General features: G+C 45.4%; 1 protein-coding gene and 1 long non-coding RNA gene across 2 annotated transcripts in view; one reads left to right on the forward strand and one right to left on the reverse strand.

Annotated features, from left to right (window-relative positions):
• Positions 1-1,393: 1,393 nt before the first annotated feature.
• On the reverse strand, positions 1,394-9,661 carry LOC118289939. The gene is made up of 3 exons (XR_004786285.2): positions 9,585-9,661; positions 4,363-4,574; positions 1,394-4,155 (listed from the first exon to the last, which is right to left on the reverse strand). It is a non-coding gene; the product is annotated as an uncharacterized LOC118289939 (long non-coding RNA).
• man1a1 (mannosidase, alpha, class 1A, member 1) overlaps positions 7,999-27,880 on the forward strand; it is a 103,087-nt gene continuing 83,205 nt past the window's right edge. Inside the window, exon 1 of the mRNA XM_035617183.2 lies at positions 7,999-8,809. Coding sequence (XP_035473076.1) covers positions 8,300-8,809 — 510 coding nt within the window. The 5' untranslated portion in view covers positions 7,999-8,299. The remainder of the gene's footprint in view (positions 8,810-27,880) is intronic.

Here is a 27,880-nt window from a genome sequence, read left to right on the forward strand (position 1 = left end):
GGATAATAAAGTTTGCCTCGCGGCTACACGAGACCTCGAGCATCTGTGAATCATTTCGCCCGCACCTGCAGCCTTTTCACCGGGGTCCTCTGTCGTAAACATTTCCCGATTCATTCATGTATTCACTGTAGGTCGCTTCCAGAGTTTACTTTGAACTCGTGGAAGTTTTTTTCATTTCACGCGCCGATCTTTAATTCTCTCCCTGAATCCGACACTGGTTTTCACGCCGGATTAAACCCCAGATGTCACGACCGCGCATTAGTAGAGATGCAGCATCTGTTCTCATGCCGGGGAAAATGTCAATCAGATACGAAATAAGTCGAATTCCGACGGCGGAGGAGAAGAAATACAGATATCTGCTGAAAGGCTTAATAAGAGCGATCCCACACAAACCGGAGATGATATGAGCTCCGTCTGTGATTCGAGGGCAGATCTTACTGGGGGCTTTTCACAGCTCAACCTGGATTAATGGAATTGGTCTTTATCCGTCCTCCTCCGACTACAAAGGGTGGCGCACGTGACTTTGACGGATGTGCGTTTGAGAAGAGTGATGATTCTGGTTTGATGCTGTTGAACATTTTCATTATCCGTAGAGCTGCACTAATCCCTCATTTATTGATAAGTGCTCGTACGATTATAAGTGAGGCGAGAGGTGTTAGTTGTAGTCAAAGACCTGAAAAGACCTAACGCCATGTCTGCGGCTGCCGCAGCTTCTTTTTAAGCTCTTGGTTTCAGTTCACTCTCGCCTCCCACATCAGCATCGTTTCCAGATGCTGTTTCCAAATGAAAGATAATGTTTCTCTGTATCTGATGGATGTGAACATAGGCAGATGTTTGCTAACAGTTCAGTCAGGACCACTAGAGTCTAAATTTACTCATTTCAATAATCGCACTTAGTTGTATTTGGTGGTATGGCTCTGTTCAGGGACCTCACTTTGAAGGCTGATGGAAGGGTAGGCGGGTGTGCTCTCCCTGCCCCATTCTTTCCAGGTATGCAGGTGGAAGGGCAGGGAGAGCACACCCGCCTACCCTTCCATCAACCTTCAAAGTTAGGCAGGGAGAGCAGCAGCTAAAGACCCCCAGCACAGAACAGAGCAGGCAACAATGACAACACATTGATTGACTGATATATCGGCTAATGTATATATATATATATATATATATATATATATATATATATATATATAAATATAAAGAAATAGGTAGTGATTCATAAGATTTTGCTATCAAACCCTGGAAATTGAATTTCTTTAATCATAAAAAATAAAAAGGAAACACAAATACAAAGAAATATATTGAACAAATATAGAAATAAACACATTTGTTTCATCTCAAATGTTAACATTAATACACAGCGTTTCTACATTGTTAATTTTGTAGAATAAAAGTTTTCATACTGTTGTATATCGGCAAACATTAACACCGATACTGATGCGTCTGTCAAAGGCTCTAAAACTAATTATAAGCCAAAAGTCGATTAACCTCCATCACATTGGATTTGCATTCATAATTCAACACGACAAGGTTTTGAAAAATATAGATATCTGCAGCATATATTGACCTGAACCTAAAAAAACAAATAACATTGTGGGTTAATTTTTCCCGCTGGAAATATAAGTAAACATTACTCAGCATAAAGTATTTAATGTTCCTTTTTGTTAATTGCATCCATGACCATTCCGACCTGTGTCTCAGAAGGAAGGAGATGGATGTACTGTGTTTTTTTGTTGCTATTAGCAGACTTTCTTTCTTTTCTTTGAGGCAAACAGAATAAATTGAGTCAATATCTCTCTGTGGCAGGACAGGAAGTCCCAACAGGTGTATAATATGATCAGGTAGGGTCGGCTAATACGATCAGGGAGCGCCGGGTTAACAGCGCCCGTGGATCGAGGTTGGGTTAGCGGCCGCTGTCAAATAACGGTGATGTGTCACACGTCTGGGGCAGAGGAAGATACATCTCTTCTCCAATCTTAACTTTTCTCATATATGGATTATGTTACAAAAGAGAAAGTGCCAAAAGAACTTCAGCAAGTCGGGTTCATTGAGTTCACACAACACTGGCCCCCCAAAAAAGTCTACATTAATATGATATTGGTGGCCAACTTGTTATTTTGTTCCCGTAATGTTGCCTCTCCTTTCAACCCCAATCTATCCCGTGGAAATTAGCATATTTTCTTCTCTTGCTCTTATTAAAGATTTTTGAAAATAATTTGATTTCTGTCAGGGACGAGGGGAAGGGATCGCGCGAGCGCTACAAGTCTCAACCCAATTAGTGACCTTGTTCGCAGAGCACATCTCGTCTTTCGCTCCCCTCCTCTCTCCATCGCCCTCTCTATTCACTACCGCTCTCCGCAGCCCTCCACCCTCCGAGCCCTTTTATTTTCTTCTCAGCTGGACTTCCTATTCTCACTTGTCTCGCCCCCTCTCTCTCCTGTTCCTCTTCTTTTCTCTCTCCGCACAAATGAGTCCATTTTGCCCCAGGGATGAGACCGCGGTGGTTAAATCAGATTGGGGCAAGGTTATATTTGGACGGTGGCAAGGCAGAGAGAGAGACAGAGGAACGAGCGCGGCGCAGGCGTCAAACAGCTGGGAGATGAATGCATGGCCTATTTTACATTAAGCAAATTGGCTGACAGAGGACTCCCCGGGCACATCGGGCTGGCAATATTAGCGATATTAGTTTAATAAAAATCTCAAACTCACTTGAAGCCGTCCTCGCTAATTGCCATCAACGCACGCGAGTGACAATACTGAACAAGGAGGATGATTTCAAGCAAACAAAGCTCAATCTTGGTTCTTATTCGGGCGAGGTCGTCTCTGCGGGCTTGTTTTCCATGAGTTGCATGAGTAGTATGTGCAATGTTTCAGTCGAAATTCTACTTTCTTCACTCGCTACATCAGGAAGAAACTTTCATGTTATGTGGAAAACCACAAGATGGCCGCGGCAGATGCCATGAGTCATCGTTACGTAATGTCATGATATGTGCGGAGCAGTCATTAAAGGGGAAATAAGCGCCGCTGCCAGTGGGACCGCGGCGAATCGGTCGGAAGCTGGACCTCGTCCCATTTCTCTGGACCAAGCAGCAGCTTTCACCCTCCAGCCAATGTACCAAACCCCGTCGTGGGTCTCTGAAGATCAACTTTTATTTAGTTCGGATCGACATTTGATGTTAAGGGACTGTTCACTTCCCGTGAATCATTTGGAGTGTGGGGGAGGCAATCGACTGTAGTGGGTGTTGTGGTGGAAACATTGAAAAGCATTTGAAATATTAATAATGTCGTGTAAAAAATGGTCCTAATCAAAAAATGAGGCTGAGTTTGAACTGAAGTTAAAATTGAATTGAAATGACTTTAATTGCTAGCACACATGAGCGCGTGAAATTCTTTACTCCACCAACTCTTCTGTTACTTTTCTGTCTTGAGACTTGTATCACGCCAGTTTTAAACCAGGGTTGTGTAACACACACGGCATATGAATCAAAGTTCACCAGGAAAATCTGTTGCTTTTTTTTTAATACCCAGCCTTTATTCCGGCCCCCTAGTGGCCAGAAATTGCTGAGTGTTTTACTGTAACATCAAATGAAGGAAACACATCACTCCTTCATCAGGTGAACTGTACATTTATGAGTTGAATTGATTGTTTGGAATTGTATCTATATTCCCTAATTTGCTATTATGTAGATGATGCAGGAATCAAATTCATGCCATCCGATGCACCGATGCTCAACAATCATAGAGAGGAGGCAGAGATGCCGATGTTTACACACAACAGTTTGCCACAATAGACAGAAAGCGATGCTGCTTCATAAGAGCGACATCTTGCCACAGCAGTGAAGGCTGTGTGCGTTCATCTCCTGTGAACAGCCACGTCCAAAGTGGCTCATGAATTTTAAAATCGAGCATGCATTATGTACACACGGGATTTCTCACTTTCTCTAAGTAGGGTCGCATTAGTACGGACATGACTGGTAAGTTTGATTTGTGTTAGCTGGGCGTCGCCGTGTCAGTCGATTTACTGTAGAGCGTTTCGCCCTCAGCGTTGACACACTTGTCGTCGTAGCTCATAATGGGAAATGTAAAATATTGCAGGCTACAGAAATGAACCCATGTCCCAGTTGTAATTGCCGCACCGAGGCCGGAGTGGTCAGCGTCTCCCTGAAGGTGAAGGGGAAATGAGCACAATTAAAAATAAAAGTCATTATTTTCTAACATTATTCCAGAGTGCTGGATTTAAGATGCAATATTGCAGGAGTATGAAAAAGGAGATTCTTCCTTTGTGCGCCTCAGAAGATAGTTTACCTTCCACTGCCTCTCTACAAGTTAAACCAGCTGCACAACAAAGGGTTATTTGTTCCTCCTCACCTAGAAAGCTGCAGCACCACTGGGAAAGCGGTGTTCCCTTCCGATGCATACATCCCCAACAGCTACCCAGGCTCGGAGAGCGCGGAGAATGGCAACTTTGATGCCCCGACGCGGGGCCGGAGCGTCAGCCGTCGTCAAAACTGTTGCCACGGGAGACTCTCGGGTTCAATATCGAGATGCCGCGCATTTCAGCTGAGATTTAATTCTTCTGCCTGAAACGCAGAGTGAGAAAGTAATCATACGGGGGCACGTCACGATGTAGACACGCTGTCATCCCAGGAAGGGGAATTTCAATATGGCAGTGCACATCTGTCATCCCCAGATTAGACTCTCCGTCTCTGTGCTTCTCCGGCGGCAGCAGGTGACGTTTGCAGCACATTACAGTGCAAAGTAAATTATATCGCTGACAAAGCTTTGACTTTTATTGGCCTGGCAGAATATTGACAGCAACAATATGGACAATGATGTGTGCGATAGAAATGTACATGTTCAGCAAAAAAAAAAAAAAGCCCACAAGTTTACACATTCAAATGACACACGCACAGAAGATGAGTTATTCAGCTCGAAAATAGCAGGAGGCGCTCGTCACTATCCAAAATGGCACGGAGCAAATGGAAGATTGATTTTTCCTCTACTCGCTCTGATAAACTCCAGCCTGGGCTGCACCTAATTCCATTCCCCATTTAAGTTTAAATTGCACGTTTCAACGCGCACAACCGGCCGGTTCCTCAAACCATCTGTAATCACCACGCGGAGACAACTGAAATGATTGCGGCGGATCTCCCACGTTCACGCAGACGAACAAAGATCACGACGGTCATCAGTCGAGTGCATGTGTGCGTTCGTGCATGTGTGCATGTGCATGTGCTTATGCGTCGCAGGTCTTTTCTGTCCATTTATTAAGCCTATGAATAATAATAAGCAGCCTGCGCTAAGTAATAGATGAGATTTTCAATGGTAGTCGACTGTGTATTGTGAGGAGGGGTCGCTCGTTACACCTCTGTCTGCATAAGTAAGTACAGCGATGTCTTTAAAGCCTGAGCAACTCTTGCATTTCACAGGGAATACAAGAGGCAGCAGGAACTCTGCCGCAGTTATTTTCCACATTATCAGCCAATTAATGAACCCCTCCCCCCTCACTGGAGTCAGGCAGAAAGACACATGACATGGCCAGAAGGTAAAGCTGATGAGGAATGTCATGACTGGGCATGACTCTGCTTTAGTAGAAGTACCCATACGACCGTAAAACAATAAGAAAAAATCCTTCACCAAAGTTTTGCTGAAGTATTACTAACAGTCAAAACTACTTCCTGTTGTTCCAGTGACTGATGCGTGGCATATATTGTGTATATTTGATGCAAATCTGTAATCATATTTTGGAAGCTTCTTCTTATCTGTGGTTGGAAAAATTGGAAAGACTTGATTTAAAAAAAATAGTCAGTCTTTGGTTTGAGTCCATCATGTTGGTCTGACCTGATAAAGTAGATCAAAACAAATACAGTATTGACAGTCATGAAATGTGGTGGTTCCCATGTGATGACCTTTCAACTTTCCCTTTGTTCAATACTTTGGTTTATGACCAAATGGCAGTGAAACTAAACACATCAGCCCCAGCGCTAATTTGTCATTTTCCGCTACTTACCAAATGTTACAGTTACAGGCTAACTTAGATGTGAGCAATGGTGAACTCTGTACCTGCTTAACACAAGCATGTTAGTGTTGGCAGTTACTGTAGCGTGCTAACATTAGCATGAGCTCGGTTAAGGACAATGTGCGTCAGTCTTTTGGTCCAGCACGCTGGTATATCTAAAGAAGTTTAGTACGGTTTGTCATGCGAAGTGCCGCATGGTTCCCACGTGACCCCTAAGGATTTTTTGCTCCCCTCACTTTGTATGTAGCCTAACCATCTAGCACCAAACAACCGGATGTTGATGTTTTGTGAGCCAGTTTGCTAAGCTAACGCTAGCTGCTAACCAAGTTGTAAAGTTGCGATATTCTCATTGACAGGCTGAATCTGGAAGAAACGATGCGGTGACAACGGGTGTTTGCAACATGAGCGTCGACGTGTGTCCTGACGCGCCAACGTTCAATTGCAAACAACCGCTAATGAATTTTGGGAGGCGCGCAGTTACCGAAGCACGCGGAAGTCGGGTCCACCTCATGTAACTATATTAAACTCATTCAAAGTTGACGAGAAAACCTTGGTTCTTTGTTGCAGGTGATTATTGCGGAAGAGTATTAGGGCCAGTCACAAGAAATTAGGGGGAAGATTTTGTTTTTTTTACATTTTGAGAATAAAGTCTAAATGTCGAGAGTAATGTTGAAATACTATATCGAGAATAAAGTCAAAATGTTGAGAATAAAGTTGAAATTTGGTGTTGTTTTTTTTAACATTTCGAGAATGATGTCAAAATGTTGACAGTAAAGTTGAAATACTTTATCATCAATGAAAGTCAAAATGTTGAGAAAAATGTCGAAATCTTGAGAATAAAGTTGAAATACTTTATAAGAAATGAAAGTCAAAATGTTGAGAATAAAGTTGAAATACTATATCAAGAATAAAGTCTAAATGTCAAGAATAGTTTTTACATTTCGAGAATAAAGTCAAAATGTTGATAATAAAGTTGAAATACTTTATCAAGAATAAAGTCAAAATGTTGAGAATTTTTTTAACATTTCGAGAATAACGTCAAAATGTTGAGAATAAAGTTGAAATACTTTATCAGAAATGAAAGTCAAAATGTTGAGAATAAAGTTGAAATACTATATAAAGAATAAAGTCTAAATGTCAAGAATTGTTTTTACATTTCGAGAATAAAGTCAAAATGTTGAGAATAAAGTTGAAATACTATATAAAGAATAAAGTCTAAATGTCAAGAATTGTTTTTACATTTCGAGAATAAAGTCAAAATGTTGAGAATAAAGTTGAAATATTTTATCAAGAATAAAGTCAAAATGTTGAGAATTTTTTTAACATTTCGAGAATAACGTCAAAATGTCGAGAATAAAGTTGAAATTTGGTGTTGTTTTTTTTTTAACATTTTGAGAATGACGTCAAAATGTTGACAGTAAAGTTGAAATACTTTATCATCAATGAAAGTCAAAATGTTGAGAAAAATGTTGAAATCTTGAGAATAAAGTTGAAATACTTTATAAGAAATGAAAGTCAAAATGTTGAGAATAAAGTTGAAATACTATATCAAGAATAAAGTCTAAATGTCAAGAATAGTTTTTACATTTCGAGAATAAAGTCAAAATGTTGAGAATAAAGTTGAAATACTTTATCAAGAATAAAGTCAAAATGTTGAGAATTTTTTTAACATTCCGAGAATAAAGTCTAAATGTTGAGGATAAAGTTGAAATACTTTATCGAGAATGAAGTCAAAATGTTGAGAGTAAAGTTTAAATACTATATCGAGAATGAAGTCAAAATGTTGAGAATAAAGTTGAAATACTATATCGAGAACATAGAACAAATAATAATAACACCAGACTCAATCATTGGCTCGTCGCGTCCTGTCAGCGGCTCAAAATACCCAGGCGTCGGGAGGCCACGCCCCCCGGCTCCCCCACTACTCACAGGGCAGAACGTGATTGGCTCATGGCGGCTGTCTGTCACGCCCCCTCCGCCGCCGCCGCCGCTTCCTGTATGAGCCGCTGCTCCCGGCCGCTGCGCTCCGTCTGCAGAGAGTCCCCGGTACGGACACACGCCCGGTCCGCAACTTTTCGCCGGAGGTCTCCGCCGCCGCTCTCCTACGTTTGACACCGCGGCCAACGCGCCGGGAGAATGGATTTGTGAACGGGAAGTAAACCGGAAAAGAAAAAACCCCTGAGCGCCCGACGCGAGTGAAAGTCGCCCGACCGGTTGAATTCAGCTTGTTTCTCTTCTTCTCCGCTTGGTTGCCGGTCGAGTTGTCGGAGCGCAAAGAAGGAGAAAATGCCAGTTGCAACTCTCCTGCCTTTCACCGCGACCCCGAGTCGGAAGTCGGCCAGCCCGACCTCCTTCAGGCTGACGGAGAAGTTCATCCTGCTGCTGGTGTTCAGCGCCTTCATAACTCTGTGCTTCGGGGCCATCTTCTTCCTGCCGGACTCGTCCAAGCTGCTCAGCGGAGTTTTCTTCCACTCCGCCGCGGTGGAGACCAACACCCGCACCGGCCCCGACGGCGGCGACGCGGGCTCCTCCGGCGGCGACGAGCGGGTGCTGGCCAAGATCCGGAAGGACCACGAGAAGGCTCTGCTGGAGGCCAAGGACACGCTGCAGAAGCGCGCCGACGAGATCCAGCAGGACATCGTCGACGACAAGGAGAAAGTTGCCAAGGAGAGTTTGCGTCGAGGCGCGGAGGGGGCGAACGGCTTGCCCTTCGTCGAGTACCACCGGCCGCCCGGCACCACGGGCCGCGAGCCGCTGGACGCCGGAACCAGGGAGCGACGGGCCAAAGTCAAGGAGGTGAGGAAGGCGCCGCGGAGCTCGCGCGCCGGAGAAGCAAGGAAAAACGTCACCCCGGAACGCCGTTGAAATTCTGTCGTTTTTAAGTTTCCACTCGGCCTGGGGAAGCCGTCATCCGCAGTGGCGCGGGGCCGAACACCGCAGACGAAATCGCGCACGTCCCCTGTGCAATTCGGCTCACGTATAACGCACCGAAAAGCACGCGAATTAATGACAAAAGAACTTTTGCCAAATGTTCGGCCCGGCGTCCCGAGAGTGCGCCCGCGTCGCTCGCGTGTCATCGTTGACAGCTGGTGTGTGTGGCAACTTGTGGTCATTATTTTCGTGTGTGTGTGTGTGTGTGTGTGTAACCAAAGGTGGAGCGCAGTCAGTGGATTCATTGTCAGAACACGTTGTAGTGTCGGCGAAACGTCCTCCGTGAGATCCGCGTTCACCTGCACCACCACCCGGGTGGATGTGACACGTTGATTCGGCCGATTTGTTAACGGAGTCCGGCGTGGCGTTGTGTCTTTACGCGTGGTTCAGGAGTAGCCAGTTGCTGTGGTAGGAGGTGTGTGTGTGTGGGGGCCCCCCCCCCGGGTTGGTGTACCTGTCTTACAAGTTTTCTTACAAGAAACGCGTGGCTGTGCAGTGATGACACCGGAAGTCTCCTGAAGATGACGGCGGGTGTTTGAAGGGGGAACCTGTCTCATAGTGTGTAATTTCCCCCCCGAGCAATGTATTTATATACTTAATATGACTCATGTTTCACCCTGACATGTATTTACATACTTACATAGTGTCCCTTTCGATTGTCCCCCGATGTCTCAACACCAACAGGTGGCCTGTGTTTCCCCTACCATTGAATTTGGAGGGCGCCCCGCCCCCCCCAACGGGAGCCACGCCCCCTCCTGAAATGTCAAATTGATTGCTGTATTTTTCATATAATGTCAAGCAGAAGTCATTTCATGTCACTTTCCTTATACACCTTATTACTCATTTCTGTATGAAAGATTGTGAGTGAAACTTATCACGATTTGTGAACCCTAACAAGCCCTAACCCTAACCCCCCCCCCCAACCAGTAAACCTAGGGGAAACACTGTAGCAGTGTGTGTGGTATTCATGTGTTATGTCACTGCACTGTGTGTGTGTGTGTGTGTGTGTGTGTGTGTGTGTGTGTGTGTGTGTGTGTGTGTGTGTGTGTGTGTGTGTGTGTGTGTGTGTGTGTGTGTGCGTGTGCGTGCGGAAAGGCGGGCGGCGAACAGTCCCAGGTGGCTGCCGATGCTGTGTATATGTATTTAGGAATTTAAAAGATGCCCACATTTATAAAAAATATCCTTTTATGTGTCATATTGGAAGGGTTTTCCCACGGAGGCCCTTTTTGTAGAGCGGTTGACCTACAGTAGATCTGCCCGGTCGGTCGAGGGGATTAGATTTCCATTTACTCATCCAGCCAGTCCACTGGTGGTCCCCCACAGAGGGTTACATCGATTGAACGGGATGAGATAACGCATTTGGCGACCCTGATTAAGCCCATGCTTTTTGTGTATTGACATTCGGTTTGACTGATATCGGCCTCTGATTGAAAATCATTTGGTAGTCGGATGTCTGCGGGGGCCATTGTTGGTGCAGAGCTCTTGCGAAGGAGGAGGATGGAGATATGACTTTCCCTGAACATCCTCAGGGGGCCGTAGGGTCAATATTCACAAAATGAAAAAAATCATAATGATAAATGCGTTCAGTTTTGCTCATTACTTTTTGAGTTATGGAGAGATGTTCATGCTTGAGAAAATTATGAGGTGCATTCATTTTTCTGATGACTAATCCACTTTGAACATCTCAGAAAAAAAACCTTACCAAAAAACAATAAAGCAGCCTTTTAAGAGCCTCAAAAGACAGTAGGGAACGTGGTTGTATAGAAACAAAGGCTAATGGGTCATTCGTGGTGTAGACACACTGTTTGAAATGGAGACGGGGGAAGTTTCTAAACCTCCAGATGACATTTGCATCTGCTGCTGAACGGTGAAGAGAGCCCGCTGTCACGCCACGTCAACCGCACGAACATGGCGGTGACCGCATCGCGTCGTCTAGGAGGCCATACTGTTTACAAATAGCAGTTTGCCTACGGGGCGCGTCCTGCGGTCAACCGCGTGTCGTCACGTACACATATTAGAGATGTCAAATCTGGTTGACATCTGTTGACTCAGCTTTAGAATGAGCTTTGGGTCTGTCATCGTCGTCCAAAAAAATGGATCTTATCTATCAAGCATTAACTTTTTTAGACCTACCTCCGAGTCGTTTACGAATTAAAGTTATTTAAGGTTCATTATTAAGCAGATTTATTCTTTTGTATATCCTTTTGTATATTACTCACGCTAGAGCAAGATAATCCAGACGAATCACATTTCACTGAACAGTTATTTTCTTGTTGCTTCTTTGTAAATTGCACAAATCACGTCAGAATGTCGACCATCGTGTCTAAAATCCTCTGTGCCAGTGGTGAGCACACGAGCGGCTGCTGTGACGGTGTCTTTCACCCCGTCACCATTCCCGTGTGGCAGCCGTTGAGATTGTGAGGTGATAGTGAATCACGGCAAAGATAGACTGGAGTGTCCACCTCTAACCCGATACGCCGTTATCTCAAAAGAAAACCCGCAGTGTTGCAGGAATTGTCCATGACACGTGCAATATTTCCAGGTCAAAGTTGGAAATAAACCTCATGATTTTAACTACAAGATAAATACGCCAACAACATACCCGTATTCTGGGTAAATGTGCTTATGTCTCACAGCGGTTCAATCTTAGTCCACGTCCAAAGGTTCATAGATAAGTTATGGGTTTTTATTTTGTAGCAAAATAACTCATAATACAATCCTAATATGTAACCGACTGTTCTAAATGAGAGTAGACTGTTATTATAATGATCAAAGCAAACCAGGGACAACAGTTGATATCAGGCGTTTCCAGTTCAGTAATATTTGTATTTCCTGCTGCGACAGCAGATATCACTCATCACCTAAACAATCGACACGGGTCTGTTTCCTCTGTTCGCAAAGATCAGATCATGTGAGCCTTTTGACAAAGCTGCTCTGATTATAATTCGCCTAATGAAGTCGTAAGAAATGTCAGCAAAGATGCCTCGTCATTGGCTCCTGCTCTCTGCCAATGATTTGGACCTTGCAGTCGTAATTAGTAGGTGAGCAGACGCGGAGAAGTGCATGAAAACCCTGCGACTGTGTTCTGCGTTGATCGGAGGTGAATCTAAATGGAAGAGGTGGATCCTGTTTAGGTCTTCAGCTGACACATGGGTCTCCATCAAAGACCAAGCATACCAACCAAGTGGTTGTGAGCTGCCATCTTGGTTATGCTGGACTAACCAGTCTGATTGGACGGTACCATCCACTGTAAACGTCGCTTTCTCGTCTATTTGACTCTAAATGGACCATAAGTTACAAAATGAACATCATGCTGTATTGAAGAAGACTTGAAGCTAGAGATTGAACCATAAACTGCCCAGTAAAATGTTTACTGACGTCATAAATCAAGTGAGAAGTGGAGTCATTTTCCTCATAGACTTCTATAGAACTGCCTTAGTACTTTTAACCTGTGTCGTAGAATAATTCAAAAATATTAGCATTCGAGGAAGTCACAGTATTGGTTGATTTCCATCTCAAGGCCTTAAAGATTTTTGCTGGATGTGCTGTTCTTGGAAGCGTCTTATGCATTGGAGTGCATGTACCTGGACCTAAAATGGCAGCTGCTTTACCGACATCATTTGCCGTTGTAAGTACATGACGAAAACAAATGATACACCTTATAGTTATTCAGATTTTTAAGGCCACACAGGTTTCTTAACGGCTCATGTCCAACCACAGATCTCGTCTCTTTTGGGATTTCTCAGCACTTTTCTTCTTCAGCACATGCTCCCCCTGACCTCTGGTGGCCTGGCGTTATGTCGTGGAGGCGTCTTAAATTATTTGAAGATAAAGTTCTCTGATGCCTCTGACTCGTTCTCTCATGCCGGCCCCCCCCCCCACGCCTGACCCAGTTATCCAGGGATCTGCCCCGCAGTGTGTCGCGGTCTCAGCGAGCGTCGTGTCGGTGATGGGCAGAGGAAAGAGGCCGCTCTGTGAAGGATGAACGGCTTGTTGTGAGCGACCGCCACAATTCGCGACAATCAGTTAAATCTGTTTGTCTGGCAGAAATCAAAGGGCTCTCTGGAGAAGCCCCCCACTACTCCTCCTCCTCCTCCTCCTCCCTGCAGTCTGTACACTTTCACTCGGAGAGGCTCTGGAGGGCGAGCGCGGAGGGTGGTAATGACGAAAACCGTGGCCGGTTACCGGAGAGAAAATCAGGGTAGATTGGCTGGATGCTGGACGCTAGAGCACGGGTGTCGTCTGACACAGTAAAAGTCTGTTTCTGCGGTTCAACAGTGTAGTTATGGGATTACCAGGCAGATTGGAGGCTAACCTGTGACAGCACATGAATATGACAGTCATGGCAGCAGGGTATGAGTGTGTGTGTGTTGGATATCGGCGCTAACTGGTGCGGAAACGCCCCCAGGAGGCGGAGAACACTTAGTATGTTTTCATCTTAACGTCCAGTTTGCCCGTAGAGAGTAGTGGAATACTAATATCTCCACCACGAGGGAAACCCAGACGTTGGAACGTGTCAACTCAAAATCAATAACGGGGCAATCATTCCGCCTGAATATTCCGGCCAGTTGTTTTCTCCACCGCCGTGCCTGCCGGGGTGGGGGCGTGTCTTTGCCAACGCGCATGTGAGTGATTAAAAAACCCCCCAAAAAACCCACGTGTGTGTGTGTGTGTGTGTGTGTGTGTGTGTGTGTGTGTGTGTGTGTGTGTGTGTGTGTGTGTGTGTGTGTGTGTGTGTGTGTGTGTGTGTGTGTGTGTGTGTGTGTGTGTGTGTGTGTGTGTGTGTGTGTGTGTGTGTGTGTGTGTGTGTGTGTGAGATAAAGTTACCTCGGCCCCTCCGGGTGCTCTGTTTAATTGTCTAATGGCTCTAATAGCTGTGACTCACAAGCAGCACTGCTTCCTGGACAGGTATGTGTGCCTGTACGTTGATGTTCCGACTCCGGTCAAGGGTCTTGACAATGGAAGCCGCGTTCATTTCCACCTCTCATGTCAGCAAAAGGGACGGAGAAGGTCATCGATAGCTGCGTTTACGCGGAACCCTCCCTTTATGTCAAGTGCCCGGAATGAATGTGAAATGTCATGTGAACGCGCGCATGAGAGCGAACTCATTTGAGAAGAAATGTGATACCTTAAACCTCGTCGTGTTCGCTGGGTGCGGTGCATTCACAATATCAGCTCCTTGTATGAGCATGAAACATGGGTGTGTGTGTGAGTGTGTGTGTGGAGCTGAAACAGTTCATTAAGTCGATCATTAGGAACTGAATCAGCAAATTATTTGATGATCTAAGAATAACTAGAATACGTCCACCAAGGCCCAACGGTGTCCTTATGAAACTTTTTAAAACCTGCTAGATCCAGATTTTTGGGGATTATTTTAAACATCAGTCTCCTTAATATGATAGATTTTCCCCCCCCATGAAGATCCATTAATTTCCCCCCCCGGGAAATCTGTGAAAATGTCCAAAAAGCGCCCTGTAAGCGATAAAACCTTCCTGGATCCGCCCTCTTTGTTCGGATATTTCTTTCTTGGCCCATGGCCCATCTTTCCACGTAGTTTCGTGGAAATCCGTTTAGAAGTTTTTGCGAAATCCTTCTGACAAACAATCAAACCAACCAACAAACACATCTGACGGAGGGGGAAAACAAAATAATTTTTCAAACAGAAATGCTAGACATTGATTAGTTTCAGCTTCTTCTTCTTCTTCTTGAAGTTGGCACTTTGGGGATTATTAAAATAATATTCTGACATTTTACAGACCAAAGGAATTGTGATCAATTGACAAAATATTCACAAGATTATTCTTATTCTTATTATTAATGGAGGGGAAATCTCTGGTTTCAGCTTTTCAAATGTGAGAATTTGGTTGTTTTCTCTTTGTCATCCTAATATAAATTTATAGTCAGACGCTTTTTTTTTTTTGTTGTTATTTTTTAAGCTGTTCATCCTGCATGTCACAAAGGATTCTGGGAAATTCTGATGCACATTTGTTCCCCCGACAGATGAATTATCTGTTAAATATCGACAGCAGCTGTGTTTTTTTGTACCCCCCCATCACACTTCAGATGATAATATGGTCGGAGAAGAGTTTTCACATCAAACTATCATTTGAATGTATTTATGAGGATTGGGATTGAAAAAAAAACTACTTTGCGGTTGAAGCCGCAGATGTTAATTCGTACGGTCAAAGTTATGAAATGGAAATTGCGCGGCGATCGCGGGCTACTGTAATATATCAGGAAGGCCAACGTCGTCCACCCTGTGAAGACAAATCGTCCTCTACCTCTTGCCCAAGGCCAAAAAACCCCCAGCTAGCTAGGTCTATACAGAAAGATCCAGGTAATGAATATTGTAATAGTGTAATAAAGTCACTGTAAATATATAGTCCAAGTGGTAGCCCGCGAGGCGTTGGATGCTTTAAATCCATATATTAATATGGATTGTTGCGGCGCGGCTCCTGGGGAGTCGGCTTGGATGGATTGGTCCAGGGATTGGGTTCGGGAGGGGGGAGGGTTAGCGGGTTACAATGAATGTACTCGGTCCAGGTCTCTTTGGCAGGGAATATAGTCTCCAGAGTGACTGATGGAGCAATTTAGAATCTATAGACACTCCAAGTGTCAGTGCACGTCTTCCATGTATGTGTATGTGTTGTTGCCTTTTGTGTAGTCCGGCCATAGCCAGGGGCCGGGCCCCAGCACCCCCCCCCCCCCCCACACACACACACACCACAGGCCCTGGATGAGGAGATGATGGCGCATTAAGCTCTGTTGCCTATAGAGCGTATCCATCATCAGCGGTGCACAGCTCGCACTCCCTCCGCCGCTCGCCGCCGTATCTCCCCTCCCAGCCCCACCGCTGCTCATGCATAGTCATCGAGCATTAATTTGGGAAAGCTCGGAGCAAAAATGAAAAATAAATTAGATGGGTTGTTATATAGGCAGTGGGTCGCGGCACGAGCGAGCCATGAAGCGTGCATCGGAAAATGTATATTGTACATATACAGGGCACCGACACAATCGCACACATCGCCCGCGGCGTTACAGCCACGGTTGTAATGGACATGGAGAGTCATGGGAAGTTGAGCATGCACTTCACTTCACTGTGCTGGTGCACTTTGCCTCCTTTATCAGACACGTTGGTTCCAGCGGCTTCACTCTCAAATGTAGAAACTGTTGCCTGGTTAAGACGGAGACAGTGGCTGGTTTAAATGTTTGGGACGTCGTGATTTTTTTGTCTTCAAATTATAATGAAGGAACGTGAAGGTGAAAGAAACCCCGGGGTGTTTCCTACGGTCTGTCCAGCGAATGACACCTGGATCGATAATCTCTCGCCACAGATGCTTGAGCGGTGGCTCTGATCGATGACGCGCAACAAAAGAAAATTCACAGCGAGCGAGGGGGCGTGAGGATGACTGCACACAAATCAGGGCTGCGACTCACGATTCTTTTCATAATCGACGAATCTGTCCGTTATTTTCTCGACTAATCGATTAGTAGTTCGGTTCATAAAATGGTGAAAAATGTGGATCGTGTTTCCCAAAACTCCAAGATGATGCTTTGTCAAAGATGTTCAGTTCACTGTCCCAGAGGAGCAAAGAAACCAGAAAATATTCACATTTATGAAGCTGAAATCAGAGATTTTTTTTCATTTTTTTCGTGAAAACTACTTGAACCGATTAATCGATTATCACCATAGTTGGTGATTAATTTAGTCGTCGATTACTAAACGATTAATCAATTGACTTTTGCAGCTCTAGTTTGAAAATTGGCCGATTTATCGGTGATGGGAATACTGGTTGCCGTTGGGAATTCAGCGTCTCGTGACCAATTGACGAGACCTAAGCGGAGATGTTGCTGCTGTTTAGAACTTCTAGGTCATTTGCTTGTTGCTGTCCTCTGAGCCTCAGCCGAGGGCGTGCTGCCGATTCAAACCGTTGAACGTGTAACGCGTTCGAAGTGCCAGCGAGGTCAAGCGGCCGCGCAGGGCCTTTAACGCCCGCTGGGTCCGAGTGAAATCGGTGCCCGGAGAACGACGGGGCCAGATGAGATGTCGGTAACGAGCCATCGACAACCCTCCAGGCTGTCCACTTCCGTCTCGTGCCTCCGTCCACTCTTCTCCACTCGCTGCTCGATTCCCAACCGTCAACCGGAACCAAACATGAGCTGCTCTTGAGTGCGCTCAAGCTATCAAAGACCAAGCGAGTGAGAGAGACGTTCTGTTCTGCTTAGACTCACATGAACAACTTTTTTGTACTGTTTCGTTTTTTGTTCCTTTATTATATTTGCTGGGCCTCGCAGACCTCGGCGTGCACGCTGACATTTGAAGCTAAAGGTGAGCTTCTTGAGCTCGGCTGTTCTTTGCTGAATCTTATCGATACACCACAGGCTTGTTTCGCCTGCAGGAGGAAATGGACCGTGTGTGTGTGTGTGTGTGTGTGTGTGTGTGTGTGTGTGTGTGTGTGTGTGTGTGTGTGTGTGTGTGTGTGTGTGTGTGTGTGTGTGTGTGTGTGTGTGTGTGTGTGTGTGTGTGTTCTCTTCCTGCTGTGAGCGGCTGCCTATTGACAGATTCCAGTAGCTTTACAAATGTGTCATTTGGTGTATGAGAGAGGTGCGAGTCCTTCAACCGTGGGTCGGGTTTCGCTTCCCCTTTTTTTTCTCGCTAAGATCTACAGCAGATTTCTTTTCGCCTCACGTGTGCCGCTGTTTGCCGGCTCTCTCCGTCTGGTTCACATTGAAAAAACGACGCGCCCCATCGTCGTCGTCGTCGCCGCAAGGGGAATTTATTTGCGAAAAACATCTGCAAGAACGCGCCTTTTTCCATTGACGGGCGGCAGGCCCCCGGCCCAAAGCAAAGAGCCTGTCGAAGAGACGAGTCGACTGGAGTCAATCGAGCGGCGCGAGCAGTGTTTCCGCTGAAAAGGAGAACCGCAGAGGGGCGTGTCGAGTGGCAGGAACGTGACGGATGATGCGGTTTGTCGCCGAGACGAAGGCTGCGTTGAATTCATCATAGTTTGGATAATTAGTTCAACCTCCAAATACTGTAAAACATCACACACACACACACACGCGTGACTGTGCTCGCTCCCGGGAACAACGGGCGCCGGTGTGGAAGCCTGCGTTGGCCCGGCGTGGTCCGGCGGGCCGAGCGTCTCGCCTCCATTGTGGAAAATGTCACTTCTTCGCACACCAGCGGCAAACAAGCCGCAGCACGAGCACTTTCATATTTGGCCAACTGATCTCAGCGTGGAGGAGTCTGTGAGGGTCTTGTTCTCACACCCGACCAGTGTTGTTGTCGGTCGATGCTCGGCGGGCCCGAGGCGAGGAGGCAGACACACTGAAGTCTTTGTTACGGGAGCTCGCGCTGTTGTTGAAAATATTGTACTGTCATTTGTTCAAGTTCAATAACTTGAAAATAAGGGATGGGGCAAATAATCAATATTGGAATATGTTGTTTTTTTTTATTGTTGTGATACTGCAGACGACTGAATCTGCTTCCTGGCAGCTGAGACATCTTGGGAAATACAAAACAGCGCCGCGGATCGATAGCTGGCCACAGAACAGCACCAAATTCACAGGCCGACTAACGGCCGCATTGAGAACGCATCGTTCTCCGCCACCCGTCGTCGCCCTCAGCAGCATTGGCACGGACGTAAATCCAAAACGCATAAAACACGAGAGAAATTCTGAAGCACTCCCTAAGATGACTGGGAGTGGAGCCAACTTGTGAGACGTTCGAGACGAGCTCATCGTCAGCTGATCACATGATCTTTTCCGCGGGCTGTGTCGCAACACACACTCGGGTTTGCTGTCGGCGACGCTCAGAGATAAGACGGGGTCTCGCAGAGTCAGTTCACTTCCTGTCAACACGTCGCCAACTTCCTGCCCGTCGAAGACGGGGACACAAAGCGGGCTGCCTTGGTTTTGACATTTTTTAAAAGCCCTGGAGGTTGCGAGCACTTCCAGAGGAGATGTAGTAATTTTGTGACCCGAGCCTCGTAGCCAAGGGTCGGAGTCGGGAGGAAAATGCTTTTGGATATTAAATATTCATGTGTCCCGAGCACTGCGTTGGGGTTATGGCCGGCTGGTTCTTTCACCCTAATCCAATTCTTTCTAATGCCCAGAATCATAAGCTGTCAATCACATACTCCATTTATTTTTCAATCTCCTCTTCCTTCCTTCTTTTTTTTTTTTCCCCCTCTTCCATGCGATGGCCTGCATTCTAACACAGCGAGCGCTGCCTGCCTGCATTTTGTATGAGCTGAGGGCCTGATGATCTGAAGTTGCTCGTTTGAGCGCCGGGCAGCGTTTGAAAGTTCCTCACGCAACAAAACACAAAAGTCGAAAGCCGGCATTTAAGAACATTCAAAAGTGAAGCTCTGCATATTTGTTTTTCGTCGTTCTTTGGTTTCTCCGCAGGGCAAATTTTGGTCAAGTTGCAATTTGGATTCGTCGGAATCTGTGCAAATATCATCCAGGGTCAGGTTCCGTTCACATGCATACACGTGACAAATTGAGCAACGGGACTCGAGGCCGGTTTGGCGTTCGCCGTCTCGGGCTGCGCTTGCAGCCTTTGTGTAATTGCCGTCTGATTTACGGACGTTGCAGGGAATTACACAATCAGCAAATGGGACTGGCCCTCCGGGCGCCGTGGCTGCGAGAGCCGGAGCGCCGGGAGGCTGCGGGACAATGGTGGAATTTGTGTGAGATCAGCAAACTCGGCTAATGCTAAAAAAAACAAGTAAGACTCTTTAATCAAGTAATGACATTTCCATAACATTTACTGAAATCCCTATTGAACTCGAGCTGAGAGGGGGAGAGAGAGAAAAAAACAAAGTTTGCTTCTAATACAAAGAGATCGCTTGGTGCCAGAGTGCATGAGCATCTCGCCGAATGTCAAGTTTAACGACCACGCGGCCGCAACTCCCCGTTGGCACTTTGTTTTTGGCATCATACAAGTCTTTTTCATTTGGTATCACTGCCCAGCATCTCTTCCTGAGAAGCTGCACGTCGCCATGCGTTGTTTGTTTATGTATTTAAGCGACTGGACCTTTGGATAACCTTTGAGAATGGATACTGCAGAGTAGGATGAGAAGACAAAGCTGCTCCTGCACTTGTGGGAAAATAACAATTAGGACTGAAGTGATCTGTCGCACACACAACTAAAAAGAAAAGATTAAGTTTCACTTACTGTACATATTCATGACTCGCACAAAAATATTTCCATGGAGGAAAAGCCAGTTTTCAATAAATTGTTTGTGTCTTACATGCGGCAGCTCAGGGAAACATCGCTGCTCACGTAATTTTTTAATGTGAAGGAGATGTTTTTTATATTGAGCCTCAGTGTGTAAGACCATATTTGTTTCATTTAATTTGTGTGTAAACATCTTCAATTAAAATAAGGCACTGACGGCAGTGAAGTTAAGACAAGCTGCATCTTCTCAGGTGGTGAAACAACCGAACGCCCGATCCTTTTATAGCTCATGGGAATCGAAATATTTATTTTTGAATATGATATTCTGGAGCTTTAAACTCTTATTTGAGCCGGTGTTTTTTTTTTTAATCAGAGTAAATTACAAACTTGCAAGTGTAATGATAATTGTATAATAATTATAGCTGGGACTATCCAGACCTTCACAGGTAATAAATCTGCCTAAAATAAAAAAAACAAAAAGGCCCCGGCAGCTTTATTATTCTGTTTTTAATATGCAGCTTAATTACTTTGGAGTGAAAGTGGATCTGTTATAATTTTGGTCTGCCTCGTAGTGGAACCGTGGCATAATCATATCATTATCACCAGTTGGAAATATTATTACCAAAAAAGAAAATTGGATATTGTGAATATGGAGGGGGTGGGCAGAGATGGCATGAAACAGTAACAGAAAGAGTTTGGTGAGAGTTCAGGGATCTGAAACAGATTGAGATAAAACCATTTCAGCTCGGTTGATGGAGGACGTAGACACGTTGACTTGAAAGGGTTTCACGCTCCTGTTGCATTGTGGGTGTCACAGAGGTGTTGGTGTTGAAAAGCAAATATAGCAGAAAGCTATAATGAGAAGACAAAAAGCTTTTTACATTTTTTTGTGTGTGTCTAGTGGCCAAAATGGTCAGTTTCCAGATTTCCCCCTCGGTCGGAGCCAATCCGTATTCCGTAGATATCCTCCAACTCATTTGAATGGAGCTCAGGATATATGTCCTGGCATTCTCTGCGGTTCGGTCCGCCTCCCTGCCAACCTGTTAAATAACTGAATGATGAGCCTAAGCCCGGCTGCCGCCTGCCTGCCTACCTCCCGCCTCCCGCCTCCCACCCCGCCGCATTGAGGCGGGCAATGGACGTAATGGAGCGGAGGGAGAGATAAATCAATCTGCCTTTTCACAAAGTCTTCATTAGTTTGCCTTTTGTCAAGCGGCCCAGGTCAAACCCAATTGAGCTGCTTCCTTCCACCGAGAGAAAGGTCAAGTCAATACACGAGTGTGTGTGGGTTGATAGAGTGGAAGTAGGGGGGGTCAAGGGGCAATTATTCTCCGCCCCTAGACTTTATGCAAGTCGTGGATCACTGTATCCATTTTACAGTCATAAGGTAGGGAGGTAAAACTACGCAGGCAAACATAAAAGTGCAAGAGAATTAAAAATGTAGATCCAATCAAGGACATGTCACACCATTCAAATGCATGTGCAGCGCAATATTGACTATTTTATAATGTATCATTATTAGTATCTGTCTTGAGTAGCCCCAAAGCCTCAAGGAAGCACAAGAAGGAAATGAATGGACATTTTTGGTTGAATTTTCTCTTCTTCAGCTGATGCTGCCACTAGAGATTTTCCTCTGTATTCTCACACTTGAGGACATTAGCGTTCTCACATAGATACTGTACATTTTCAGGAAAATATCCAGACGTAAGTGCATGGCCCTTGATACTCACCTTTGGGAGGTTTGAAAGGAGCACTTCCCCCTGTGGCATTAAAGAAAATAAAATAACTTTAAAAAAAGAGTAAGATATCATCAACATAGAAACGAGAGAAAAAGCCTTTTCATTATATTTGCTCAAGAAGAAAAAACTAATTTTCAAAAGTTAACTGGAATAGATTTGAAATGCCTCTTATTCATCTCTGGATTATTAAACATGGATCATCTGTGCCTCTTCTTCATTGGATATGCATGAACTCAAGATGGTAGAATTTTGGTACAACAGCAGCAGCATTGTCCACGCTCCTCTAACGCACGGCCAATAGCTTTTTTTGGCTCCGTTTCTGGACAGATAATGAAAGTAATCATATCACCAAGATCCCTTCTATCGTAATATCTTTTCCGTCAATAACTGTGCTCCCACACTGGAGTGTTATTTTACTGCCAGAACCAGGTTTTTAACTACCAGTCAATCAGAGCTATAGATTTTTTTCGTCTTTGATGTCATCATTCTCGCTTCTCCTCCCCAGACGGCCGTCAGCAGATATTGATTAACGTGTAATGTTGCTTCGCAGGTAGGCCTTGGTCTGTTGACCGTGTTATCAACACGGAGCGCTGTTGAGCACCAATCAGCCCATTGGGAGCGACAGGTTTTATGACCCGTCAGGTCAGCGAGTCTTGGCTCCGGCTCAGCTTGTTAGGAAGGCGAGGAGCAATGAAGTATAAACAAGGTCTGGGGGGATTTTTTTCCCCTTTTATTGGCCTGAATTTATTGACTCAGGTTTTACTCTCTGGATGCTCATTGATTAGTCAATGGGGGGCTGTTGATGTTTCCGTTTCTTTTATGATAAGCATAATGGATTTCTCCTGATTCCTCTTGATTACATGGAAGTGTTGTAGATAATCTGAGTGAAGAGGCAAAGCACTATGGACCTTTCAGTATCTCCTGGCCGACGTAGCGTATCCAACAACATGTGTAGTTTCTGTGCCGGCGCTTGCTCCATATCCCTTATTATGTGTCGCAACAGACACAGTGATTCTCTGGTGCAAAGTGCAAATGTAACACAAATGGTTCACCCGCCGTGGAAAATACATATTCAACAGGGCGCGTCCACCCGGGTGTCGTGTTTCCATCAACGTTCTACCTGTGACTACAGTCGAGTCCCTGACTCCGAGGGATAAAAGCCAATTTCACCTTTGCCTCTGGAAACGTGGGTTTTTGGTCCAGTGTAAAATGGGATAACTCCTTAACACAACGCCGTTTCCTCCTCTGCTCTTCAACTGCGACTGCCCCTCTTAAATCCAGAGCTATCTTTTACACGTTCTTGCGCCCTCAAATTGTCAACAGCATTGTGTTTGGTAGTTTAGGGGACAAACCCTAATGTCCCAATGGCCGGGTCCACATTGTTTAGAGGGCTGCAATTGAAGACTTGATTGCGTCACAGTGGCCAAACTTGACTTACGAAGGTTCCTTCAGACGCGGCCAACAAATGCGTCCTTCCATCCAGAGAGCAACAAAAGGCTCCACGGGTTAAACGAAGCTAACGGGCTAGCTATACAGGCAGCCGAGCTGCAGTGAGTGAAGCGGCTCAAAGCCGCTAACAATGCGATGGTAAGTGCGGGACAAGCTGGTGACACCAATTCGGAAATCCTCCGTAGACCAGACCGTCTCATTTTGGTTCGGCCATCTTGGTAGACCGAGCCCACTGAAGGATGCAGCTATCGCCATTGTGTGATACAGTGCAAAACTTTGCTTTATGTTATTCATAATAATGTATTACAAGAACATGAACCTCGTGTTGAGGATACTGTAGTTGTCAGCGGTTCGTTTCTTTGTGACATGGTGGTTACTGAGTGTTTGTTGTATCACTGTTGCGGGTAGTGTTACTGCAGCTGCAGCTTGCCATCATGGAAACGTATTAAATGCCCTTTCCCTTCAGTCGAGACTGGGGCCAGGCAGCATCCTTTTATCCAACAGTACAATAGTGACCCATATGTGGCTGTTGAAATACTAAACCTCTTAGGAAATCCCTCGCTGATCCCTGAAGAACAGGTCCCGAGGGCGGAGAGAAGGATATTGTCCTCTGTGGCACTGAGCAGTGAGAACATGTGAGGAGGAGACGAGGTGGGAAAATGTTGAGGTGCTGGGATTTTGTTCGAAAAAACAGCTTGGGTCAGGAAGCGAGTGTTGTACGCAGAGATGTCAGTGCTTCTGTTGGCTGCGTCTTGTTCACACATTTCTACCAACACAGGGAGTTGTGGCAACAAAACCCTTGTTTCCTGCTTTCAACTGCAGCGCACAGGGTAATTGTGTTAAATATCTCTATGATACCGCGGGCCTTAATATCTTTGACCTTTTTTTGCAATTTTGCAGAATTAACATGGATTCATTTCGTAGACCTTTTTTTGTGTTTTACATGCAACTCACAATTTTGTCCCCATCTAAACTTACTGACTCAAATTATTTTCAATATAATATATTGCGCCATATCACAACATACCTTTATTTCAAGGTACTTTAAATGGTGAGGTTGAGACTTTGCAATGTTATAGAGAGAAACCCAACAGTTCCATGTAGCTGCTGGCGTCGTATTTGAAAGCCCCAATCCGTGGCCACTCACAAGACTGAAACGTCGACAAAGTGCAGTCAAGCAGAGTTGTCATAGTTTGTGGTGATGGAGGATCTGTGTGCTCTAATTGTAGAGAAACAAGAGGAATATCTTTTCAAGGAAACTGGCTATCAAGGTTGGAGCCAGTGGTCCGTCACCTGAGATTGTTTTCAAGATTGAATCATGATATGGTTTTCCTGTTTAGATCGGTCGACTGAAATATATACTCTTGATATATAATGGTGTTTTAAAAGATCATCAATTCGACCTTCCACCTTAGACTCAGCCATAGTTTTCCATTAATTTCAGTTTGCTAGATCAACTACTGTTGACTGCTTTTGATTTGTTTTCTGTCCAAGTTGGTCTAATTGTTGGATGGTAATGCACCGCAGGCTTTTCTGATCAATCTGCACTCACTAATGCACTTTCCGTGCAATAGATGACGACAATAAAAAACACACATTATATTCACCGTGATGAAGTACCCAACTCCAATTTTCTGAAAATTGATTTTTTTTTTTGTGACACAGAGGAAACAAACGGCAGCCCCGGAGGCAAGAAGGCTCACTGAACCAAAACCCAAAAAAACCCCAAAACACTTAATAAAATGTACATGATGTACAATACGGAAACACTTGAATTATGCTTTTTGTTCTGGACGTCCGAAGCAGTCAATGACTGCACCAACGTGTAGTTCACCAACCCTATAGGCTGCTCCAGGGGCAGGCAATCCAGATGTTTGGGTATTGGCGCAAATTATCTTCAGGGTTATAAAGGTCGTTAAATGTGGCGAGCTCGGCTTTCGTTTGCCCCCTCGTGCCAAACACAACGGTTGCCTTTTCACTTTCAGCAAAAATATTTCAGCCGCTCCGCCAACAGCAGGTCGGAGCCGGAGAGAAGAACGTGCTCCGCCTCACCGAGGAAATTATCTCCAGCTGCGTTACTGCCCATTATATTTGCAATTGTAATTATTCGCACCAGGAACTCTCCTCGCCTGGCGCACAGGTGGGACCAGCACGCACCAGCAAGTGCTTTTTGTGTTGGACAAAGACTCTTTGTTGCTAACGGCGGACGGTTTGAGCCGTCAAACACGGGTGTAGGTAATAACCTCGATAATGGCGCCATTATGATGCGGCGTGCCCGTTGTTAGGGTCCCTGGTTTTGTGCACTCTGGGCATTGAACACAACACAATACAATGACGCCTTGATTAATGTTAAATAGCTGCACTCGTGCTTCCCGCAGCACGGCCAGACGACATGTCTGCTGTGAGAAAGGCTCGACCAGCGTTAGGCGGTCCTGCGCCCTGTTTTGAATTCAGCCCGATGAATTCGGCTCCCGAACTTGAAGTGGAACATATTCTCGACCTAAAACTTTCTGTGTGTCGTTTTCAGTATGCATTTTGTTCCTTTCTTTTCTGTCAAAGTGCGTCTGTGTAAAGTGGTGTAACGTCGCGTCGAGGCTCCCCGCGTCCTCTCTAATACAAATGCGGCCTCGGGGGTCGAGCGCATTTCAGAATGTCATTTTTATTTCACGATGTTTGATGTGTCGAACCTCGCGACCCCGTCCCTCCATCCATCCTTCAGATTGTCAGTTTCTTCTTCTTCTCTGGGCCTCTGGAATGCATATAGATACTCGTGGTTCATGTTTTTAATTTTGCTCCATGCTTGTTTTCCGCCAACTTGATCGTCGTCAATGATTTCTTGGTCAGATATCACACTGGTGTGTCAACGTTGGCGGCCAGTGCTCTAGTTTCTGCTCATGTTTCCCGTGATTGAATTTTTCCCCAGTAAATACTGAGAAATGTCATGAACTGTTTTTCAGTTATTGTGACTTGAATCTTTCTTTGCTTTTCCCCCACCGTGACCGCGCACAAACACGCTTCCAAGTCAAATCGATGAATCTCAACGACCTTCTTTTTCAGGGGAATATTCCGACCGGTCCGTGAAACCGTTTGAACTGCAAAGTGACAATTAAAAAGTTTGAGTGGAGAAGTCACTGCTGAGCCATATCCATTAGCAACATAACAGGCCGAATCTCTCTCTTTTCTGTTCTAGTTTATATTCTAGCAATTATTCAGTTTTGACTTCATAAACTGGCTTTTGAAATGTTTTAATATAATTGTCTTCGTCATTGTGAACCTTATTTCTTTCTATAAGATAGTTCACTGCAAGGGCGTCCGTCTCCTCGCTTGTTATTACCCCGGGTTTTTGTTTTCCTCTCATTGAAATGGCAGCGAGTGACGCATCTGTCCGTCAGCACACTCTCACAGGGGGATGCTCCTGTGGCAGGCAGGACACACACACACACACACACACACACACACACACACACACACACACACACACACACACACACACACACACACGCATACACACACACACACACACACACACACACACACACACACACACACACACACACACACACACACACACACACACACACACACACACACACGCATACACACACACACAAACACGCATACACACACACACAAACCTTATCCTGCTTCACTCACATTCCCCCAGTCACGGATGACCTGAGACCCCCGGAGCAAACAGGGTCATTAACCTCCTGCATCTTTGCACAGCGGTTAATGATTTGCCGCCGTCGCTCGGTGTGTCACGGCACTGAAGCACACGCACTGCATCAATGCCACCTTCTCAGTTTGGGGACATTAAGTGGAGTGGAGGCCTCGGTGCACATCTGCCTCTGTCTCTGTCTCTTTGTGCGTGTGCGTGTGCTCGGTCGGGCACGTATTGTTGACACACACTTTATTAAACTTTACGTCGGTGAAATGCCCCCCGACTCGGTAAATTGCTTTGTTAACTGGTATGAGATCTGTACTCGGCAGCAGCTGACGCGCAAAGTCCAGGAATCAAAATCAATATCAGGAAGGGAAAAGGTAGTCTGGGAACATCTCTAGTGAAATCGCCTAACAGAACCAAAAGGCGTCTGACTCTCATAACTTAGAAGCCGCTTAGGAATCTGTTTCTTCATTTTTTTTAAACACATGCTCGATAAAGAAAACTGATCCTCATTATTCGCCACAGGCCTTCGTTCTTTCACTGCAGTGAATCTGTCACTGTTTCTTATTATCCCCCGCTGTCATGTGTTCGCATGCCATCACACAATCTCTCCTCCGTTCGCTTCGGGGGGGGGGGGGGGGGGGGGGGTGTGTGTGTGTGTGTGTGTGTGTGTGTGTGTGTGTGTGTGTGTGTGTGTGTGTGTGTGTGTGTGTGTGTGTGTGTGTGTGTGTGTGTGTGTGTGTGTGTGTGTGTGTGTGTGTGTGTGTGTGTGTGTGTGTGTGCGCGCTTGCATGTCATCACTGTGAACACAACACAGATATGAGTTCACTGGCAGATCAATGGGCTGAGAGAGGTGGAGCAGAGGGGACGACGGAGAACAGGAATAAATTGGGCAG

This window comes from Scophthalmus maximus, chromosome 18 (assembly GCF_022379125.1).
Source record: "Scophthalmus maximus strain ysfricsl-2021 chromosome 18, ASM2237912v1, whole genome shotgun sequence".
Lineage (NCBI taxonomy): Eukaryota > Metazoa > Chordata > Actinopteri > Pleuronectiformes > Scophthalmidae > Scophthalmus > Scophthalmus maximus.